Here is an 18,693-nt window from a genome sequence, read left to right on the forward strand (position 1 = left end):
ATGAGAAAACTAATATTGTAGATGAACAGAAAGAATTTTATCTTATTTATTCCCTCACCACTGCCTTTCGTCCAGATGCATTGGATCATTGGTTGATTGATAGTCATGCCTCAAGGCACTTCACTAGGTACAAGGAGGCCCTGCCAAACTTGGTTGAAAAGAAGAAAAATTTGGAGATCATACTTGGGGACAATGCCACCTACCCCGTGAAAGGGATTGGGACTGTCACTCTTCACTTAAATCAAGGTCAAACCCTTCATCTACAAGAAGTATTATATGTACTTGATTTGAAAAAGAACCTGGTGTTTATTTCTGCAATGGAAAATAAAGGTTTCAAGGTAACATTCGTTGATGGGAAGGTACATGTTTGGAAAAGGAACCCGAAAGATGCATTTACACTTGGATTTAGCGTTGAAGGTCTCTATCAAGTTGGAGGAAGTCCTTTGGGAGTTATGACTTGTGATACTTCTCTTCAATCTGAATTATGGCACCAGAGATTTGCTCACCTTCATTACAAAGCGTTACCTCATGTGAGGAATATGGTCATAGGTATGCCTGAATTCAACATAGATCATGAAAGAGTTTGTCAAGGTTGTGCAGCTGGAAAACATACAAGGATACCATTCCCCTCAAGTGAAATTCAAACTACCGACATTCTTCAATTGGTCCATTCTGATCTATGCAATTTTAGGAGGATACTTGTACTATGCAATTTTTGTGGATGACTTCTCTCGTAAAACATGGATCTATTTCTTGAAGAAAAAAGACGAAGTATTCAAATGGTTCTGCTCTTTCAAAGCCTTGGTTGAGAATCAAATAGGGAAAAAGATCAAAATATTGATGAGTGATAATGGAACTGAATATGAGTGGAATGAATTCAATGACTGTTGTAGAGAAACTGGCATTAAGAGGGAGACCACTACTACATATACTCCTGAGCAAAATGGAGTTGTCGAAAGGAAGAATTGAACAATCATAGAAGCTACCCGTGCTATGCTTCATGACCAAGAACTACCGAAGTTCTTATGGGGATAAGTTGCCAACATCACAAGGGTAGCTTCTTGACTGAGGTTGTTTTGACCGAATTTGACTATGGTTTTGAGGGAAAAATTTAGGTTTCTCTAGGCCACATTATCTGGCACAAAATCGAGCACTTTGGGTTTGTTTGACCTGCATTGACCACAGGCTTGTTTGACCACAGGGTTGACTGCTATTTGAATGAGTTTGACCAAAGTTGTTGGAATTGTTTTGGGTTCACTTTGACCTTTGCTGAAGGCCAAATTAAAATGCCTTTGACCGAGCTTCAAAGGAGGTGTTTTGTTGCTATTTTGACTAGCGTTGACTTTCTAGTTAGCGCTGAAGTTTGACTGCAGTTGACTACAGAATTTGACCGGGTTGATTTGACTTTGTATTGAGCTAATCTATTTGATTCTTGTACTCTCTCTCTCTGCTGACTATTAAATAATAATAAGAAGATTTGATCAAAGGGTTTTTCCCTGGCATCCACCAAATCTGGTGTCCTCTTATCTTGGCTTGTCTTCTGCATTTGTTTTTATGTTCTATCTGCATTACTATCAATGTGATTAATGGTTGATGTGATTGTTGCTAGGAAAAATTGGATTTCGTTATTGGGCTTCTTAAGAACATTGAAGTAAATTATGTTAAGCATAGAACATACCATTGTTAACTAAAATTAACAAATTGGATATGAACGATCCTGGGTTATAAGTCTGATAAAGTCTCCCTTGAGCAAGGGAAGGTTATTATCAAAATCCTGCAGAGGCTTGGGTTGCAGGAATGCAAGCACATGACAACTTCCATGACAATGAAACTGAGAGATCAACTCACTCTGTTAATTCATTTTTGTAAAGCCAGTTGATTGACTCTATAATGTATTTGTTGTGCTAGATTATAGCTAACACCTTTATGGTAATGTTAACTACTTCATGTTGTTGATGATGATCATGTTGTAGGAATTCTCTCACTGAGTCAAAAGTATTGATGATACAACCTAGGGTTTTTTTAACTACTACGGTTCTTTGATAGTTCTGCTGAGGCGGAATGAGTAGCAGCATGTGCAGTGGCTCAAGAAGCAATTTGGCTTCTAATATTTCTTACTGAATTGTTTGAAGACCACAGTGATATTCTATGATAATTGAAGTTGCATGAAGTTATCAGAGAACCCAATAGATTGACATTAAGTATCACTACATTCGTGACATGGTGCCAAAAGGAGAAGTAAGCTCTAGTATATCTCCACTGATGAACAAACAATTGATAAAAACCTCTCCCCGGAGGAAGTTGCATATTTTAGAGATAGGTTGGACTTACGAAGAGTGCCGCTCTAGTTGAGAGGGAGCAATCATCTTCTTAGATCATGTTATTCTTCCTCTGACACACTAACTTGGATAGGGTTGTAGTCCCTAAGTCAATGTTACCTGAAGATGGAGAATGGTTCGATAGATTGATCAACATTACGCATAATCATTCTCCTTGTGTCTTGTACTATGAGCTGTATAGGGTTTTTACCTTGAGTCTTGTACACTGACCTATATAGGGAGAATGGTCTTGTGAGCATCTTTTTATGTCTTGTGCTTTGACCTGTATAGGGCTTAACATCCCCGTGTCAAGTACACTGACCTGTATAGAAAGATGGGCATCTTCCTGAGTCATGTATTTGACCTGTATAGGGATTAACACCCTGTGTCAATACATTGACCTGGATAGGAAGATGGACATTTTCCTGTAACTGGCACTATGACCAGTAACCTAAAGGAAAATAACCATTCTCCTAAGTCTTGTACTATGACCTGGATAGGGTTGTAGTCCCTGAGTCAAGTACAGTGACTTGGATAGGAGAATGGGGTTAGAGGCTATCGAGTTGGATAGGAGCCTCCCAACATTTGGCTCTAAAGAGCTTATTATTACTACCATGCATGGATAAGGTAGTACTCTAGTTCTACAGTACTAGTTGATTGATTTATATGGTACCATGGCTATGAACTTATGAGACACTAATTGATTGTTGTCTCTTGGGGAGAGTATGCATGAAGAGTACCATGGTGATTTGGTACTAGGTTGTGATGTTGGTAATCCTTTGATGATGTTGATCTAATCTTGGCCTTTTCTTAGAGAACCTTTTCAACTTGTATGACATCTTGACTATGATTATGAATACCTCCCTAGCTAAGAGGGAGTGTTGAAAAATTTGTAGCTATGGTCGGTCTTCATAATTATTGTTGTACTTGAGAAGAACAAAATTATTATTGTTTCTAGCATGTTCTTCATGCTTTTGATTCACTAAAATGAATTTTTGGAAAGAAGAAATTATTATTTTACTTATATTTTCAAGTGGCTCCACAAGTGCTAAGTCGGATCACATGATGGCTAGCTGGCTTGCCTTGAAACTCTCTCATTCGGATCACATGATGGCTAGTTGTTTTGCCTAGAAACTCACTCATTCAGATCATATGATGGTTATATAGAGAGGTTAATTAGCTTTCCTTTGTAAGCTATTTGGAACACACATACCTTACTCATCGGCTCTCCTATGTGAAGTGATCTGAGATCTATAGATCTGCTCATTACATTTATGATCTGAAATCAGTGATTAGAGATCTGCTCATTAAACATATGATCTGAAGTCAAAGGTTTGAGATCTACTCATTATATTTATGGTCTAAAGTCAGAGGTTCAAGATCTGCTCATAATACTTATGATCCGAAGTCAGAGGATCGAGATCTGCTTAATATCATTGAGATCTGAAATCTGCTATTCGAGATCTGCTTATTATCATTGTGATATGACGTCTGGTGTCCGAGATCAGCTTATTATTATAGTTATCTGAAGTCTGGGTCCAGGATCTGAGCCTAGATCTGAGTTCTAATATGACTGTCTTCTATGATATGATGAGAGGATCAGCCTCTCCTTGGTGATCTTTGTTGGACATCCAATTGTGGAGACTTAGCACTTGTGGAAGCCTTCTTGGGTCATTATAATCTTTCTCTCAATGTATTGTTGAAAGATCTCTCTAAGAAAAATTTGGTTGGGTTTTCCCCTTGTGGGCTTTTCACCCTGGTCTTTGACCTAATTCTGCTGTCTCTTGTTATTGTGCATTGTGATCTCTTCATTCTCCTTACTCTTCATTTAATTTCTGAAGTGAAATTACTTGATGAAGTGAATTAAATTGTAAAGAAGACCTAATACTTTCACAAGTAATTCCTAGTAGTTCAAAAATTCTCTTCCGGTTGGATTCTCAACAATAGGTACCCTTGGTCTCTGGCCATTTTTCTAATTTTAAGAACTTTGATTCCACAAACAAGTTATGTTGATATTTCAATATATAATCTGCAACCAGGAAACTTAGCTTGGAATTACAGTAAAACAAACCTATGTCAGCTCTATCTCCACCAAGAAATTGCAAATGAATTTTGTCCCCAAGCTTTTCACTCTTCTCCAATTTCTTTTTCCGGTCATCCTCTGCTTGAGGCACGAGAAGGAGATCAACTACTCCACAAGTAAACCCATGCATCTGAAATCAAAAATTGTTTCAATCATTAAAATCCGCAATGCTAAAAAGATTGGGTGGGCATAAAAAGAAAACAAGTTCTCATTTGAAATTTGGGCAAACCTGCAAGTATCCAGTGAATAGGCGACTGAAAACTGACAGTAAATGACCTGCTGCATCAGCACCATAAAGCTCTTGGACAATGTGCACCATACCATATTTTCCAAACTGTGCCTTGTCAATTACCCCACAGATAAGTTCATTATTTTGAATAAGCACCTCCAACTCACCACTACTTTTACCCCAGTAATCTCCTGGAACCCTTCCAGACTTTTTCACAGTAAAAGGTGGTCTTCCTTTTGTGATATAATGTAGCACTGTTGTAATGACCTGCAGAGAGCAAACATGGAAAACTGATTGAACAAGAAACTCATCCCAAAAACTCTTCCATTTTGAAAAGCTTGAAAATATATATTTCTGGAACCTTAATGCTCAAGGAATACAGCTGAAAGTACTATACAGAACCACATACCTGCTTTCCAGTCCACAAAGGTTCCGGTTTCAATATTGTTGGAGGAAGTGATAAAAATGCATGCTCATCTTTAACAACACCCACTTTTGGACATGATTTCCCACGTTGAAAAATAGGAGCAGCATTTGAAACACAAGCAGTGTAGACCAGATTTTGATACTCTTCCTTGGTCAAAAATGTATCCCTCTTAGTAAGCAGTGCAGCACTTACAATATGATCCTGCAGCACCATGAAATGACTCAAACATCGTATCATTGAAACAAGTTAGGTTTTTAATATACAAAACACAAGAACTACCTCACATGCGAAGATACTGTGACTAAAAGACTCTAAAACTATCTGCCACTTTCAATAAAAGGTGATGAATGAAATAGAAATTGCAACGAAGTTAATTCAAATACTACTGGAACAAAAATCTTAAGAATTCCTAAAAAATAAATATTTTGAACCTGAATCAACCCTCGAATTGGATCACCACTTGTTGGCACAATGTACTGCTCATTGGCATTAACAATGTTGTATGCTTCTGCTCGGGAAATTTCATCTTGTGGAAAGTGCACATTCATTTCATCGCCATCAAAGTCTGCATTATAAGTGCTGCACCAATGTTTTGGATCACAGATCTATCACTTCATTGTGATATAATTGGAAAAATAAACAAAAATCTCACAAACAAGAATACCTGCAATTGGCATAGTGCATCCGAAGAGTTTTCTCCCCTTTAAGTACACGAGCAACATGAGCCATCATACTGGGCTTGTGAAGTGTAGGCTGATAACATAAAGAATACCAATTCATTTCATACAAATAATATCACATATTTTAGTTTAATCCATAGTTTACCAAAATCAGAAAATTCAAAATTTTTGTTTACCATGAAATTTTCCTAAATGTTGTTCGTTGCAAAAAATTTGGAAAGTATCAACATAAGGATCTCAATGTCTGCAAGCAATTCAGGCAAAATTTTGAAAAATGAATCCCATGGACAAATGCTTAAGATCTACTATAAAGTTCGGGTTTCATTTTTTGTTGCTATTACTTTCTTTCGTTTTTATCTTTTTATTTTGGGCCAGGTTGTGATCAGCAACTCTTGACAACATGGTCCATGTCCATTAAGTAGTTATTAAAGCAGTTAGCATGGCCTGCAATATGGAACAGATTGATATGGCACATTCTCTTGACATCTTCCCTCGATATTTGGGTCCTTCTCAGGATCACTTTTATCCTTCTTCATAGTATTAGAGGCACAAGTCGAGCCCCTTTGATCTCCATATTTATCTTCAAAGGCATCAATAATTGATTGTAAAGAGTTGAAGGTTTTGTCAAGAAAATCACAAAACCAATTTCTAGCATCACCTTCCAAGGAAAGGACAAAGAGTTGCATCTTGACATCTTCATGATTATAACATGAAGAGCCACAGCACATTAGCATACAACGAGTAAACTTTATGATATAATTTGTAGCAATGATTGCATTATTACCCATGAAAGAAGGTAATTTATTAATGCCATTTTCTGGAATATCATGAGGAAGGCTAGTAAATGACAAGGGGCTAACAAGTCATTCATGATGACTTGCTTTAAAGGTAAAAGGGGCCAATGGGCATCAGAGAGAGATTTTTGTTCAAGAAAAACAAGAGGTCTTCAAGGATTGAGCTTCTAGCATAAATTATTGTACAAAATGAAAGAAATGGAGTCGCCACTTGAACACGAATCTAACTCTAAAATCCAAAAGCCCAAAACCAAAAAATTAGATAGGGAGAAGCATATGGATATCAAGGAGGGCTTCCAGCATGAGAAAAATGAATGCTTACTAGAATGTAATTTGTTCAACCGAGCTTTGAGAGTTGGGTTAAGCAAGCTACTAGGATTTCTTCTAGTCTAAGCTCTTGTGAATGGATGAATCAATGGAGTCGCCACACAAATAAAAACTAACCCAAATGTTCAGGTGCCAAAGGTGTGGATAGAGAAGATGAAAGGATTAGTGAGAGGACAAAAGATAAGGTGATGAAAAGATGAAGAGATATCAACCGTGCCCAAAAATGTGGCATTGACTGGTTAATGAATGGATTAGAAGATTATGAAGATTATGAAGATTGTCGTTGAAATGACAAGAACAAAATAAATATGTCCCCGGCAACAGTGCCAAAAAATGTTGTCGCTCAGATTGTACAGGCATTGCGACAACGACTCGGTTCGGGGGTTGTCACTTTGATCCCCGACCTCTCCGTTCTAGCCATCTCCCAACAACAGGCTATGGGGGGTAGCCCCTATGAAATGAGAAAATGCAAGACTCGTTGGCAACCAACAAGTCCGAAAGACATGATCGTGGAAGGAGACTCTCAGATTCTTATAAACATGGCCAAGAGAATACAAAATGGATCCCAAGCAAAAAAAATCGCGGACAGCTGGAGGCTCGCAGCCCGACTAGAAGCCATTGAACAAGCTCTCCGTAGCAACAGGGCACTCACCTTCAATCACACAAAGAGAGAGGGCAACAAGGTCGCAGACCTCTTAGCAAACATAGGAGCAGATAATGAACACACTCTCCTTACTGGAACCTCGGCCATTATACCAAATAATGCCCAGGCTCAGGACTTCGCTAGGCTGGTCCAAGGAGATGCTGCCTCCCCGGATGCGGGTGACATCAGGGACGAAGGAGGGGAGCCACATGGAGGCCATGTGTGGCCTCATGCCTGAGACAGGCATTCAATGCGATCCGCCGCCGATGATTTTAAGTGTGGGTACTGGGACGGCATTTCAATGCACAGTCCGGAGTTCAAGTGCGTTCTCAGAGCGCAGTTATGGCTTGTAGATTTCGAGGAAATGCTGAAGAGGTTAAAAATGGTGAGGGGGTGGATCGCTCTATGTTGGTTCGAGCTCAGAAATTGGAGCCTGGTTCATGGTTCAGGAAGAGTGCCTCTGTTGTGTTTAAGGTTCGCGGAGCTGCTGCTCACGCCATTCCTCTGTCAAGTGACTGCGGCTTCCAGGCGGAAAACGCGAGTGGCGGACGCTTCAGTCTCCCCAATTCCTCCCTTGTTGTTCTGTTCTTCCCTCCGGGTATCAGTGGGAATATGGTTAGGCCACGACAGCGCCTTCTCAGCCGTCGCGGCACTAGCCGAGGCGGGTCTTCACGCCCCTCCGAGGCTTCACCCCAATCACGTTGCTGTAGATGCCTCTGCCACAGAGTTGCAGAAGCTCACCCCATTCAAGCGAGTCAATTCTTGGACTCGAGTAGCCCAGAACTGGACTCGGCACCTCTACCAGCGTTTGGCACAGTTGTCTTCTCTTTCAGCAGCTCCCAAGAGAATTCCCGCATCAACGCCCATGTCTCGGTCCTTTTCCTTGAGGAACCGAAGGATGAGAGCGAGGATCACCCCAGCAAGAAGAAGCACCAGGCAGGAAGCTCGAGGGACGTTGAGGGATCGCCAGAGGCTGCTCCAGAACGGGCTGTTAGTCCACCTCCGTCTTAGGCAGTGCCTTCTCCAGCGGAAGACAAGAAAGAACCGGACCCTCTCCCTGAGGACTATGGCTGGTATCCAATTATCGAGGAGGAACCGGACGATTAGCTGTCCTCTTGCTCAGAATCGCTGCTCAGGTTCACCCATGTTATGCTATGTCTGCTTAGGCCTTCTGTTTGTTTTTGCTGTTTATGATTGGTTCGAAAGTAGTTTTGTTGAATGGTTTTTGAAGCCCCTGCGCGGGTTCCTAATGAAGGTCTCCCTTTTCCTTTTTGAACCCCTGCGTGGGTTGTCAATTCTGGCTCGGTTAACACTTCCATGGTTTAAAGCCCCTGCGCGGGCGGTTTGTCTCAGTTACGGTGCCCCTGCGTGGGCTGCTCTTGCTGTTAAACTCCAGTCCAAAGTTCCATCCATGGCCTTGGACAGTATGACTCAACGACTGTAATTGTTTTCCTGTTTTGTATATAATAGAATAGCATAGTATTAACGAGAAAAAAAAAACAAGTCTGAAAGACACAATTGAATGACCTAGCCACTTGGCTGATTTTAGCAAGTTTTAAACTAAGTCACATGACACGAGGACACGAGACACGGAGGACACATAAATACGAGTATTCAATACGAAATGCAGCGACCTAGAAACAGGACACGAGGGACACGTTTTATATATATTTAATCAATATATATATATATATATTGAAATATAGTTTTTTATCCATATTAAATCGCAGGTTGCAGCTTATCTAATCAAATTAAAATATAATTACTTCTCAAAGTTCATAGTTCACTTTAAAAAAGTAAATAGAATCAAAATTTACTATTTAGAAATTAGAATGTGATATGCTTGGTCTTGATTCTTGAATATTCAATGTTCATTGTTCATGTACAACTTACAAGCACATAAAAAAAATAACTAAAGTCTAATCCTATTGATTTCCTCTGCCCCTCTTGCGAGAAAATGCCACAGATTTCCCTTACCCTCTAGATGTAGATGCTGGTGCTGGTGGAGTTGGCAGTGGAGTTTGCTATGCTCTAGAAGCTAAAGAACTAGAAGTAGGAGCTATAGGAGGTAGACCACGTCCTCTACTGGTGGCAGGGGTAGCCCGGGCAGGTGGTGTCACTTGGAAACATTCAATCTCCCAAATCCTGAAATTTTGAAAAACTGATAAGTCTGCTGCATTTTGAATGAAATCTAAAATTCTACTTTCTCCATATGAAATCCAATGAGGTTGGAACCACTATCAAACATCCTGAGTCATTTCATGGTAATGTTAAAAATTTAAGTAAAAGGATGAAAATGAAGATTAAGGAGAATGTCACTTTTACTTTAAGAATTTAACATTACCATGAATAGCATATCAATACTAGGGCCTAGACTTGATCATTAAGCTGCCCCACTCAAAAATTATTTGTTTCTTTCAAAAAAAATTGCAACTTATGCAGGCAACGTTTTCTATCAACGGAATACGCGTTTTCCAGATGCAGGACACGATGAAAATCGGCGAATACGTTTTACATTTTACAGGACACGATGAAAAACGTTTTCGACACGTTTTAGGGCCGTTTTCGTGTCCGACACGTAAAATACGGGACACGGGACCTTGGAGGACGTGTCCTGTGACTTAGGTTTTAAAGGATTTGATTAGATTATTATGAGACCAATGGCTTATGAAGCCAACTACTTGCTTTAAATCAATTAGAGACCAAGTAACTGGATGAACAACCATTGCTTAAAGAATGTTTCACTATCCTATATGAAATGCAAATCCTGCGACTTAGGTGAAATGCTAGATCTTGGTTTATTTTAATTAAATGCCTAACTAAGTGTATCCCTTGATCTTTATCTATATTGAGTCTTGTCTCTAGAGTAAGTGGCAGAGAGAAGTCAAGGTGGAGCATGCAATGGCTTGGTTAACGATCCCTCTTCTTGAAATCTAACATACCCAGTGCCTTTGGCGCTACAAACACTATGGCTTTGACGACTGCATGGTCATAGTTGTAAATACTGGAGAGCCTAGACTTTTCAAGCAAAGATGGAAGAGTGTTCCTATCTCTCTATCAACCAAGTTTATGCTTGGAGGTACATTAATTAATACAATGCTAACTCTAGGATGAAATGTGTTGACACCTAATCATGGGGATTGGATGAACATTTATAAATAATGTAAATAATAAATAATGGTAAAGGAAGAGTCATCGGGAGGTGAAACCCAAGAGTCACTCCCTCGTGTTTATAACTTTGAACAATCTAAATGAATAAACATAGTTCATTTGAGGAGTTACCTCCTGGCCTGACATGGTATCAGAGCCAACGCCATTTTTGGCTTCCCTCTATTCCTTGTAACTCCCTTCTGCCATTTTTTGCAGTGTGTCATATCTGCTCATCTCTGCCATCATCTTCTCTGCATTAAAATTCTCTAGAAATGTGTTGAACATCCACTCGTTGAGGTTTAAGCTGCAAGGCTCCCATATACCACCGTTGTAAACACTGCGTTCCAACCATTGTAGATTTTTGCGATAAAGTTTTGCATTTGCATAGATGAACCTCAAGGTGGAAAAGTCTGTTGTCTAGTGCTGTTAGAACAGTCGAATAGAGGTGCATGTGATGGTGGCCTATGCAAATGTTGGTTGTGGAGCGGTGAGCGCGGAGATGCTGCCTGGAGGTGCTGCGTGAATGGTATTACAACTGCATTATTGTATTACCATGTTGCATTAATTGTATTACTTGCAGCGATATATGTTAACCAATGTTACCACTGGTGTTTCCCATCCCGCCATACAACGCCACTCCCATACCGAGGTATCGGTTCCCTAGAACATTGTTTGCTAAGAACATATAATACTGATACCACATCGCATACCACCATCACACCATACCATCGTTGCTCTATGTTGCAGCATTACCATACCGATTCCTCCGATACACATTAAGTTGAACGTTGTCACTACATTACGTTGAAACCACCGCCCTCCTCTGACATACCCGCATCAGTTAATATATAACTGTGTTTTTTTATCATGACTGTGATACCAGTTTTAATATCGGTTTTGTTTATCATTCAACATACCGTTACCATGTAACAGCCAGCAGAATCTGTAACTGCTCTCCGCTCTCCACTATACCGCAGATGATGATACTTTGACTGATATGATTGACAGAACTGGGAGACTCAATCTTGATCCAGTCCCAACTCAATCCACTGAGCAGCCTGGACCATCTCAGAAAGGTCCCCCAAAGTGGTTAAGAAAGACACTTGAAAGTGTTCATCCTAATGAAGTTGGAAAGACAGGAATAAGAAATTCAACTAGGCAAAATGGAGGTGATGTAGATGATTCTGATTCACCTGTTGATATGGTTGTTTCTTATGATTGTGAACTGAATTTGTCTATAGATTTTGAACCAACTTCCTTCAAAGAAGCTGCTTCTAATGATGAATGGAAAGAAGTTATGCAAAAGGAGTATGATGCCTTGATAAAGAATGGAACTTCGAAGCTGGTTGATCCTCTATTGGGAACCAAACCAATTAGCTGCAAGTGGGTCTACAAGAACAAGTATAAAGCTGATGGCTCACTTGACAAGCACAAAGCCAGGCTTGTGGCAAAAGGTTTTGCACAGAAGGAAGGGGTCGATTATGAGGAGAATTTTTCCCCCACAGCAAAATGGGCTACCATCCGGACATTATTTGCCCTAGTAGCTCAGAACGATTGGAAAGTCCATCAAATGGATGTAAAAACTACTTTCTTGAATGGAGATCTAAAAGAGAATATTTTAATGTCCCAGCTTGAAGGATTTGTTGTGAAACGACATGAACATAAAGTATGCAAACTTGTGAAATCCTTGTATGGCCTCAAGCAAGCACCGCGAGCCTGGTATGAAAAGTTGACTGAGCAACTTCTGAAACTCAACTTCAAACATTATGATCTTGATGATGCAACTTCGTTTGTCAAGAAAGTTGGCAAAACAGTTGTATATCTTGTGGTATATGTAGATGATCTTTTGATGACAGGGAACAATGAGAGCTACAGCGCATCCATAAAGAAAGAATTGAGGAAAGGTTTTGAAATGATTGATTTGGGCTATGTTCATTACTATCTTGGTATTGAAGTAACTCAACATCCGAAGTCTATATTCCTTTCTCAAAAAAAGTATTTTGGAAATCTGTTGCACAGATTTGGCATGGCTGAGTGCAATCTTCTAACTACTCCAATGGAACAAAACATAAAACTCACATCCATTGAAGGAAAAGAATTTGAGGATGCAACAAAGTATAGACAGCTTGTAGGAAGTCTCAACTACCTGACTACTACCAGACCAGACATTTTGTTTGATGTTGGAATCCTCTCCAAGTTTATGCAAAAGCCTTGTGAGGGACATTGGTTTGTTGCAAAAAGAGTTCTAAAGTAATTAAAGGGAACTCAAGATTTTGGACTCAAGTATACACAGGTGGGTGACTTCAGCTTGATTGGATAATCTGATTCAGACTTCGATGGAGACAAAGAAACTTGGGTATCTACTTCTGGTAATGCTATGAGTCTTGGATCAAGAGTTGTCTCCTGGAGATCACTCAAACAATCAGTTCTAGCAAATTCCACAACAGAGGCAGAATATGTGGCAGCGGCTGAAGCAACAAAATAAATTGTGTGGCTCAGGAAAATTTTGGAAGATTTGCAAGTAAAACAAGTACATTCAACTCCACCCATGATTGACAACACCTCTGCAATAAAGTTGGCCAAGAACCCAAAGTTCCATGATTGAACGAAGCACATCAATACAAAATACCATCTGATTCGGCATCATGTTGAGGCCAAGACAATCCATCTACGTCATTGTTCCACTAATGAGCAAACTGTAGACATCTTTACCAAAACGCTTGGAAGAGAAGCTTGAAAGATTCAGAACGATGCTTGGGGGGAATGTTGCCAACTAATCATGGGGATTGGGTGAATAGTTGTAAATAATGTAAATAATAAATAATGGAAAAGGAAGAGTCATCGGGAGGTGAAACCCAAGAGTCACTCCCTCATGTATATAACTATGAACAATCTAAATGAATAAACATAGTTCATTTGAGGAGTTACATCCTGGCCTGACAAGATGCAAGATGTGAGTGGTTCTTGAGTTAAGGTTGCTTAATGAAAGTACTTAGTTATGATTAGCCTTATGACAAGAGTAATTTAACAATGAGTTAATAGACAACCTTATACGCAAGATAGCGTGCCAACTTAACAAGTGCTCAAAAGATACAAGAAATAACCAAGATGCAATTTGCCCAACGAGATATAAGATATGTCCACAATACAATTGCTTAATAATCACAAGACATATGCTTTAGGAAAGATCACTAATATGCCAAAGATCCGCAATAGATATCTACTTTAGACATGAACCATAGACAATTCAAAGCACTTATCCACTTAGAACAATTATCACAATGAGATTACCAATGCTCTTAAAATAATTAGAAACTTTTCTAATTATGTCAACAAGGCAATGACAATAAATTCTTAAATGCCCACAATTATTAAAGGGGTATGTGATTAGATTAGCAAGTCCTTGAGATGGAAAACACTTCAATCTTCAATATCAACTGTGAGGGAACAAGAGATACCAATATCAAATAGACTCTTAGATTTCTTCACTTAGGCAACCATTCACCAAGATTTATCGATTATGAGATCGATGTGCTTTAGAGAGTGAATTTATCAAGAGCACAATTTGAAATTTAAACAACTCACAAGAAACAACAATATGTTAGTTTCTTCTTAGCACATGAACTATTTCACCAATTGTAAAACCACATTGGGAAACTTAACGTAAACAATGCCTTCAATTATTCGTAATTATCACAAACAGAGCATGAACAAGTGCAAATTTTCGAGGAAATTAATCCAAAAAATCAATTCTTGGATTACTAAAAAATGGTTTTTATGAGAAATTCGAAAATTCCTCAAAAATAAATATTTTCAACGACAGATATTAAAATATGATCAAGTATCTATCAACGATCGAGATTATTTTGACGGGGATCAAGTCAACTAGCCGTTATTTTCCACTTGGAGGATTTATCTATGAATTAGAGACCATTTTGCTTCTCAAGTCACAATGATGAAAATGTCGATTCTATTCTATGCAATTTTGTAACGCTGGTGTTGTTCCACTGATCTGCTGGGAACGTTTGAAATATCATAATAAAAGACTTCGGGATTCAGTTCATGTTGTTCTTTTTCCTATGATCTGTGGTATGTGTTTGGTATGTGCTTTCCTATATTGTGCTTAAAATTTTACAATCTTGTTTATTCATTAAATGGTGATAAGAACATTCTATTGGTAGATTTTAGGTTTATCTTAGGTGATTTGATTTTCCATATGTCTAACAAGTTTCCTTGAAGAAATATATAGAGCTTGCAGGTTCCCGGTCCCTTGGGCTCCAACTTCACAGAGCTTGGATAAGAGCCGACTATGTTTGGGCTCCGAGAATTTTGTTTGATTTTCTTACTTTGCTAAGGCTGTGGGAAGCACCATAACTTTTGAAACACATTTGGTCTATTGTCATTGCTCATCATTTAAAAAAATATTTCTCAAAAAAAAATATTTATTTTTCATAAGCACTGTATATTTGTATATATTGTAAATTATTTTTTGTAGAATAATTTTTGTCAATAAATTTTTTCTAACCCTTGTTTTGCAACTACTAGGATTTGGGGTTTATTTTTCAAATTTTTGTATATATTGGGGTTTTGGGTATTTTTATTTTTCATTTGTGCAGGTGAGATCCAGGTCATTCAAGAAGATTTGTTGGCTTTTTGAGCTAGAACTAGGCCATTTAGGGTAAGATCTAGTCTCGAAGAATTTTTTGCAAGGCCAACATTAAAGGATTTTGAAGTAATTTGGGCAAATTTGAAATCTAAAGCAAATTCAAACTTTTGGCAAGGGTTTCAAAAAAAATAGGGTTTTTAAGCCCAGTGTCGCCTCTAAGCCCTAATCGTTCCCTCTCCCAACCTAGTCGCATGCCAATTTTGGCATCTTATCCTAAGCCTTGGCCCTAGTTGCCCTAGTCGTCAAGCCCTAAGGGATTTTCCCCTTGGCCACAATCCTCTTAGGCCCTACGACAGCCCTTTTTTGGCCTCTTAGATCTGGTCGCAGGCTCTTTGGGCCTCCCTATCCCCTTGGCCTCCTCCACTGCCCTCTATCTTTCTCCTTGAAGCCTGTCGCAGGCCTTCTAGTCCTCGGCCTGCCTTCCGCTCTCCTTCTCTCCTCCCTTTCTGCCCTTTTTCTTCCCCTCCTTACCCTTTCCCTCCTCTGCTACCTCACGACAGCCTTCTTCTAGCCCTCAACCTGCCTTTGAGTGATCCGAATTGGATCCTTGAAAATTATCAGAGTTTCTATGACTGTTTCAAATTATGTCAAACTTCAAAATCTTGTAAACAATGAGCTATCAGGAAGGATCTCTGGACAGTGGCAGTTTATAGCCAGCACCGAACAACGAGGACCCTTGGCCAAAGTGCACTGACCGTTGGCCCATGGAGACCACGCAGTGGCGCAAACTAGCAAATGGGGAGTCCAAATCAGAAAACAGAGGTTTCTTCTGATACGCGATTAGCGTTAATCGCGTATCGCAGGATAAAAACCTCAGAGAAGGAAAAGCCTCGACACCTGGTCATGTGAAAAACAGGTAAAACCGTGCGGAAATACTTGAAACGCTAAAAGGCGGGTCCGGCGCCCAAAAACTGGTGGGATATCGCAAGCCCCTCAAGCGATAAGTGGGTTCGGCAGAGGACCAAGCGATGCCATACACTGAATGACGCGTGTCGGGTAGATGAGAGAGAAAACAACTCTCATCACAGGGTAACGATCGAGCAACTCACCCGTGTGATAAAAGCGATGATCGTAGGATATGGAGACCCCAGATTAACGGCGGAGATTGCACCCGATGGGAGACCGGATTTGACGAAAGAATAGGCTGAGGCATATGACATTTGGGGTCCGACATGACCAATGAGCTGCCAGATGAATCATTTTGCAGAATAACTGAAATAACGACCGTTCGAGGGAAAGTTGGCGCCCATTTCGTAAGGAGACAAGTGGCCACCTCTCTGTGAAATGTTACACAGTGGCGATGACACAGAAGCAGGGAATTCCAGCAGACAGAGGCATGCGATACGAAGAGTCGGAAGAGGAAGCGAACAGTGAAGGGACGGATTGGCTTTAAGCCACGAACAGACAGAGAACAAAGGGGAGATAGAGGAGAGAGTGAAGCAAGAAGCAGAGAACAGAGAAGTCGAGTTGACCTGTAGAGCTAAGGCAGCATCGAGCAAACAGAACCGAGAAGGCTTGAGAGGTTCAAGCAATCCCTGTGAGGATATATGTCGGGAACTGAGTACGAGATTGGACTCATTCCATTAAGACTAGTTGAGGTCGAGACTTGGTAAGGGGGAGTCTATGTACTCTAGTGGCTTGGGGAATCCAAGTACCACCCTACTAAGCATCATCTGTAACAGGAGACTCAAATTGAGCTCTTCATTGTAAAAATTCTACTTAAAAACACAATAAAAAAAGGCCACCACTGAAAGTTGGACGAGGAGACATAACCCAGGAGGATTGGGTGAACTCCTTATTAAATTGTTGTGTTTTTTGTTGAATTTACTTGTTGTGTTTCTCTTATTGTTTTTCAATGTCTGTGTATTTCGCAATCTTATCGATCCGTTTCTTAAAATAACATAGGCATATCCTAGCGCATGAGTCTGTAATACCTACATTAATTAACTGAAATCATACATAAGTGATTTTCAAATCAAGTGGTATCAGAGTTATAATTTGTTAAGGTTAGACAAGCTTGTGCTGGATTTAGCTGTTGAATGCTAACTAGATCAAAGCTCAAATTAGGAAAAGGAGAATTGGTCGAAACTAATCCTGAAATTGGAAGAGTCTATCCTCAGAAGACAATGTCGGAGGAAGGTTCTATGGGGCCAAACCCTCACTTTATAGATAGTTTCCTGGCCATAAGGTCCATGGTAGAGGAAATGTATAAGGACTTTAGAAAACATAAAGATGAAGATTCATCAGGCTCCAGACAAGATAAAGGAGAAGAAGAGTCTCTCCTCCATGACCACTCAAAAGGAAAAGGGAAAGAAGAAAGCTTTCTCACACCTCCTAATAGCCCTAAACATAAAAAGAAGACATCTTTGATTAAACTAGATGTTAAATTTGATTTACCAATATATGATGGAGAGTTGAATGCAGAAAAGCTGAACAATTGGATCAGATAAATTGATGTTTACTTGCAGAGTGCAGAGTATCGATTCAGACAAGAGCAAGATTCAGTGAGCCAGCCTACGCCCTGGAGGCACTGCCTTGTCTGACATGAAGAGACATGGTTAGACTCTTTCTGTTTGGAGTGAATTTGTTTCTACAATCAAAAAGCAGTTCTATCCATTGGCCTACATGCAGCAAGCCATGATGAGCTGGCAAACTCTTCGTCAGTTGAAAGGGCAAAGTGTACAAGGTTACACCCAAGAATTTAGGAAGAGAGCTTTGATTCTAGGAAGCTCATTAGACTCACCTGAGACTTTGTTGAAGTACATCGGTGGTCTACACAGCTGCATGAGGCACACTATCCTCATGTTTAATCCCACTAGTATAGATGAGGCATCTGTTCAAGCTCCACATCTAGAAGCTAGAGGAAAGAATGGAAACTCAGAAGTTGAGGGATCATCCCAACCCACTGCAAGCAAGAATAAGGAGAAAAGAAAACATAAATGGAAAGCAAGGAAGGCCAACATTGCACAGAAAAGCAAGTCTTCATGCACTCACTGTAAGAAGGATGGGCATGATGATGAGCACTGTTGGATTCTGCATCCGGAGCTGAGACCTAAGAAGTTTGAGGGCACGAAGAAGAAGACTGTTGCAACTATTCAGAAAGATTTGGGGTCGAACTCAGGAGATGAAACAACCATTGCAGCCACAGGTATAAAAGGTAAGAATTTTGAAGCATCTACTAGTAATTCTGCACAATCTACTATTGATGAAGAAAATGAGAGTAGAAGACATGAACTTTTCCATATTCGAGTTATTTCCAAATATCAAAAGATTGGTACTTTGTTTGATGTGGCTCACAAGTAAATTTAATTTATGAAGCAATTGTAAAAAAGTTGGGATTACTGACTACACCTCACAAGAAACCATACCCATTAGG

General features: G+C 39.7%; 1 protein-coding gene across 1 annotated transcript in view; it reads right to left on the bottom strand.

Annotated features, from left to right (window-relative positions):
- The window catches only part of NRPA1 (nuclear RNA polymerase A1), a 471,665-nt gene that overhangs the window by 257,668 nt on the left and 195,304 nt on the right, over positions 1-18,693 (bottom strand). Inside the window, exons 10-14 of the mRNA XM_089432122.1 lie at positions 5,722-5,810; positions 5,489-5,636; positions 5,040-5,258; positions 4,631-4,897; positions 4,390-4,531 (exon numbers count right to left, since the gene is read on the bottom strand). Coding sequence (XP_089288248.1) covers positions 4,390-4,531; positions 4,631-4,897; positions 5,040-5,258; positions 5,489-5,636; positions 5,722-5,810 — 865 coding nt within the window. The remainder of the gene's footprint in view (positions 1-4,389; positions 4,532-4,630; positions 4,898-5,039; positions 5,259-5,488; positions 5,637-5,721; positions 5,811-18,693) is intronic.

Source organism: Pinus tabuliformis, chromosome 5_1 (genome assembly GCF_031772625.1).
Source record: "Pinus tabuliformis cultivar Carrire ecotype Pingquan chromosome 5_1, CPIR1, whole genome shotgun sequence".
Classification (NCBI taxonomy): Eukaryota; Viridiplantae; Streptophyta; class Pinopsida; order Pinales; family Pinaceae; genus Pinus; species Pinus tabuliformis.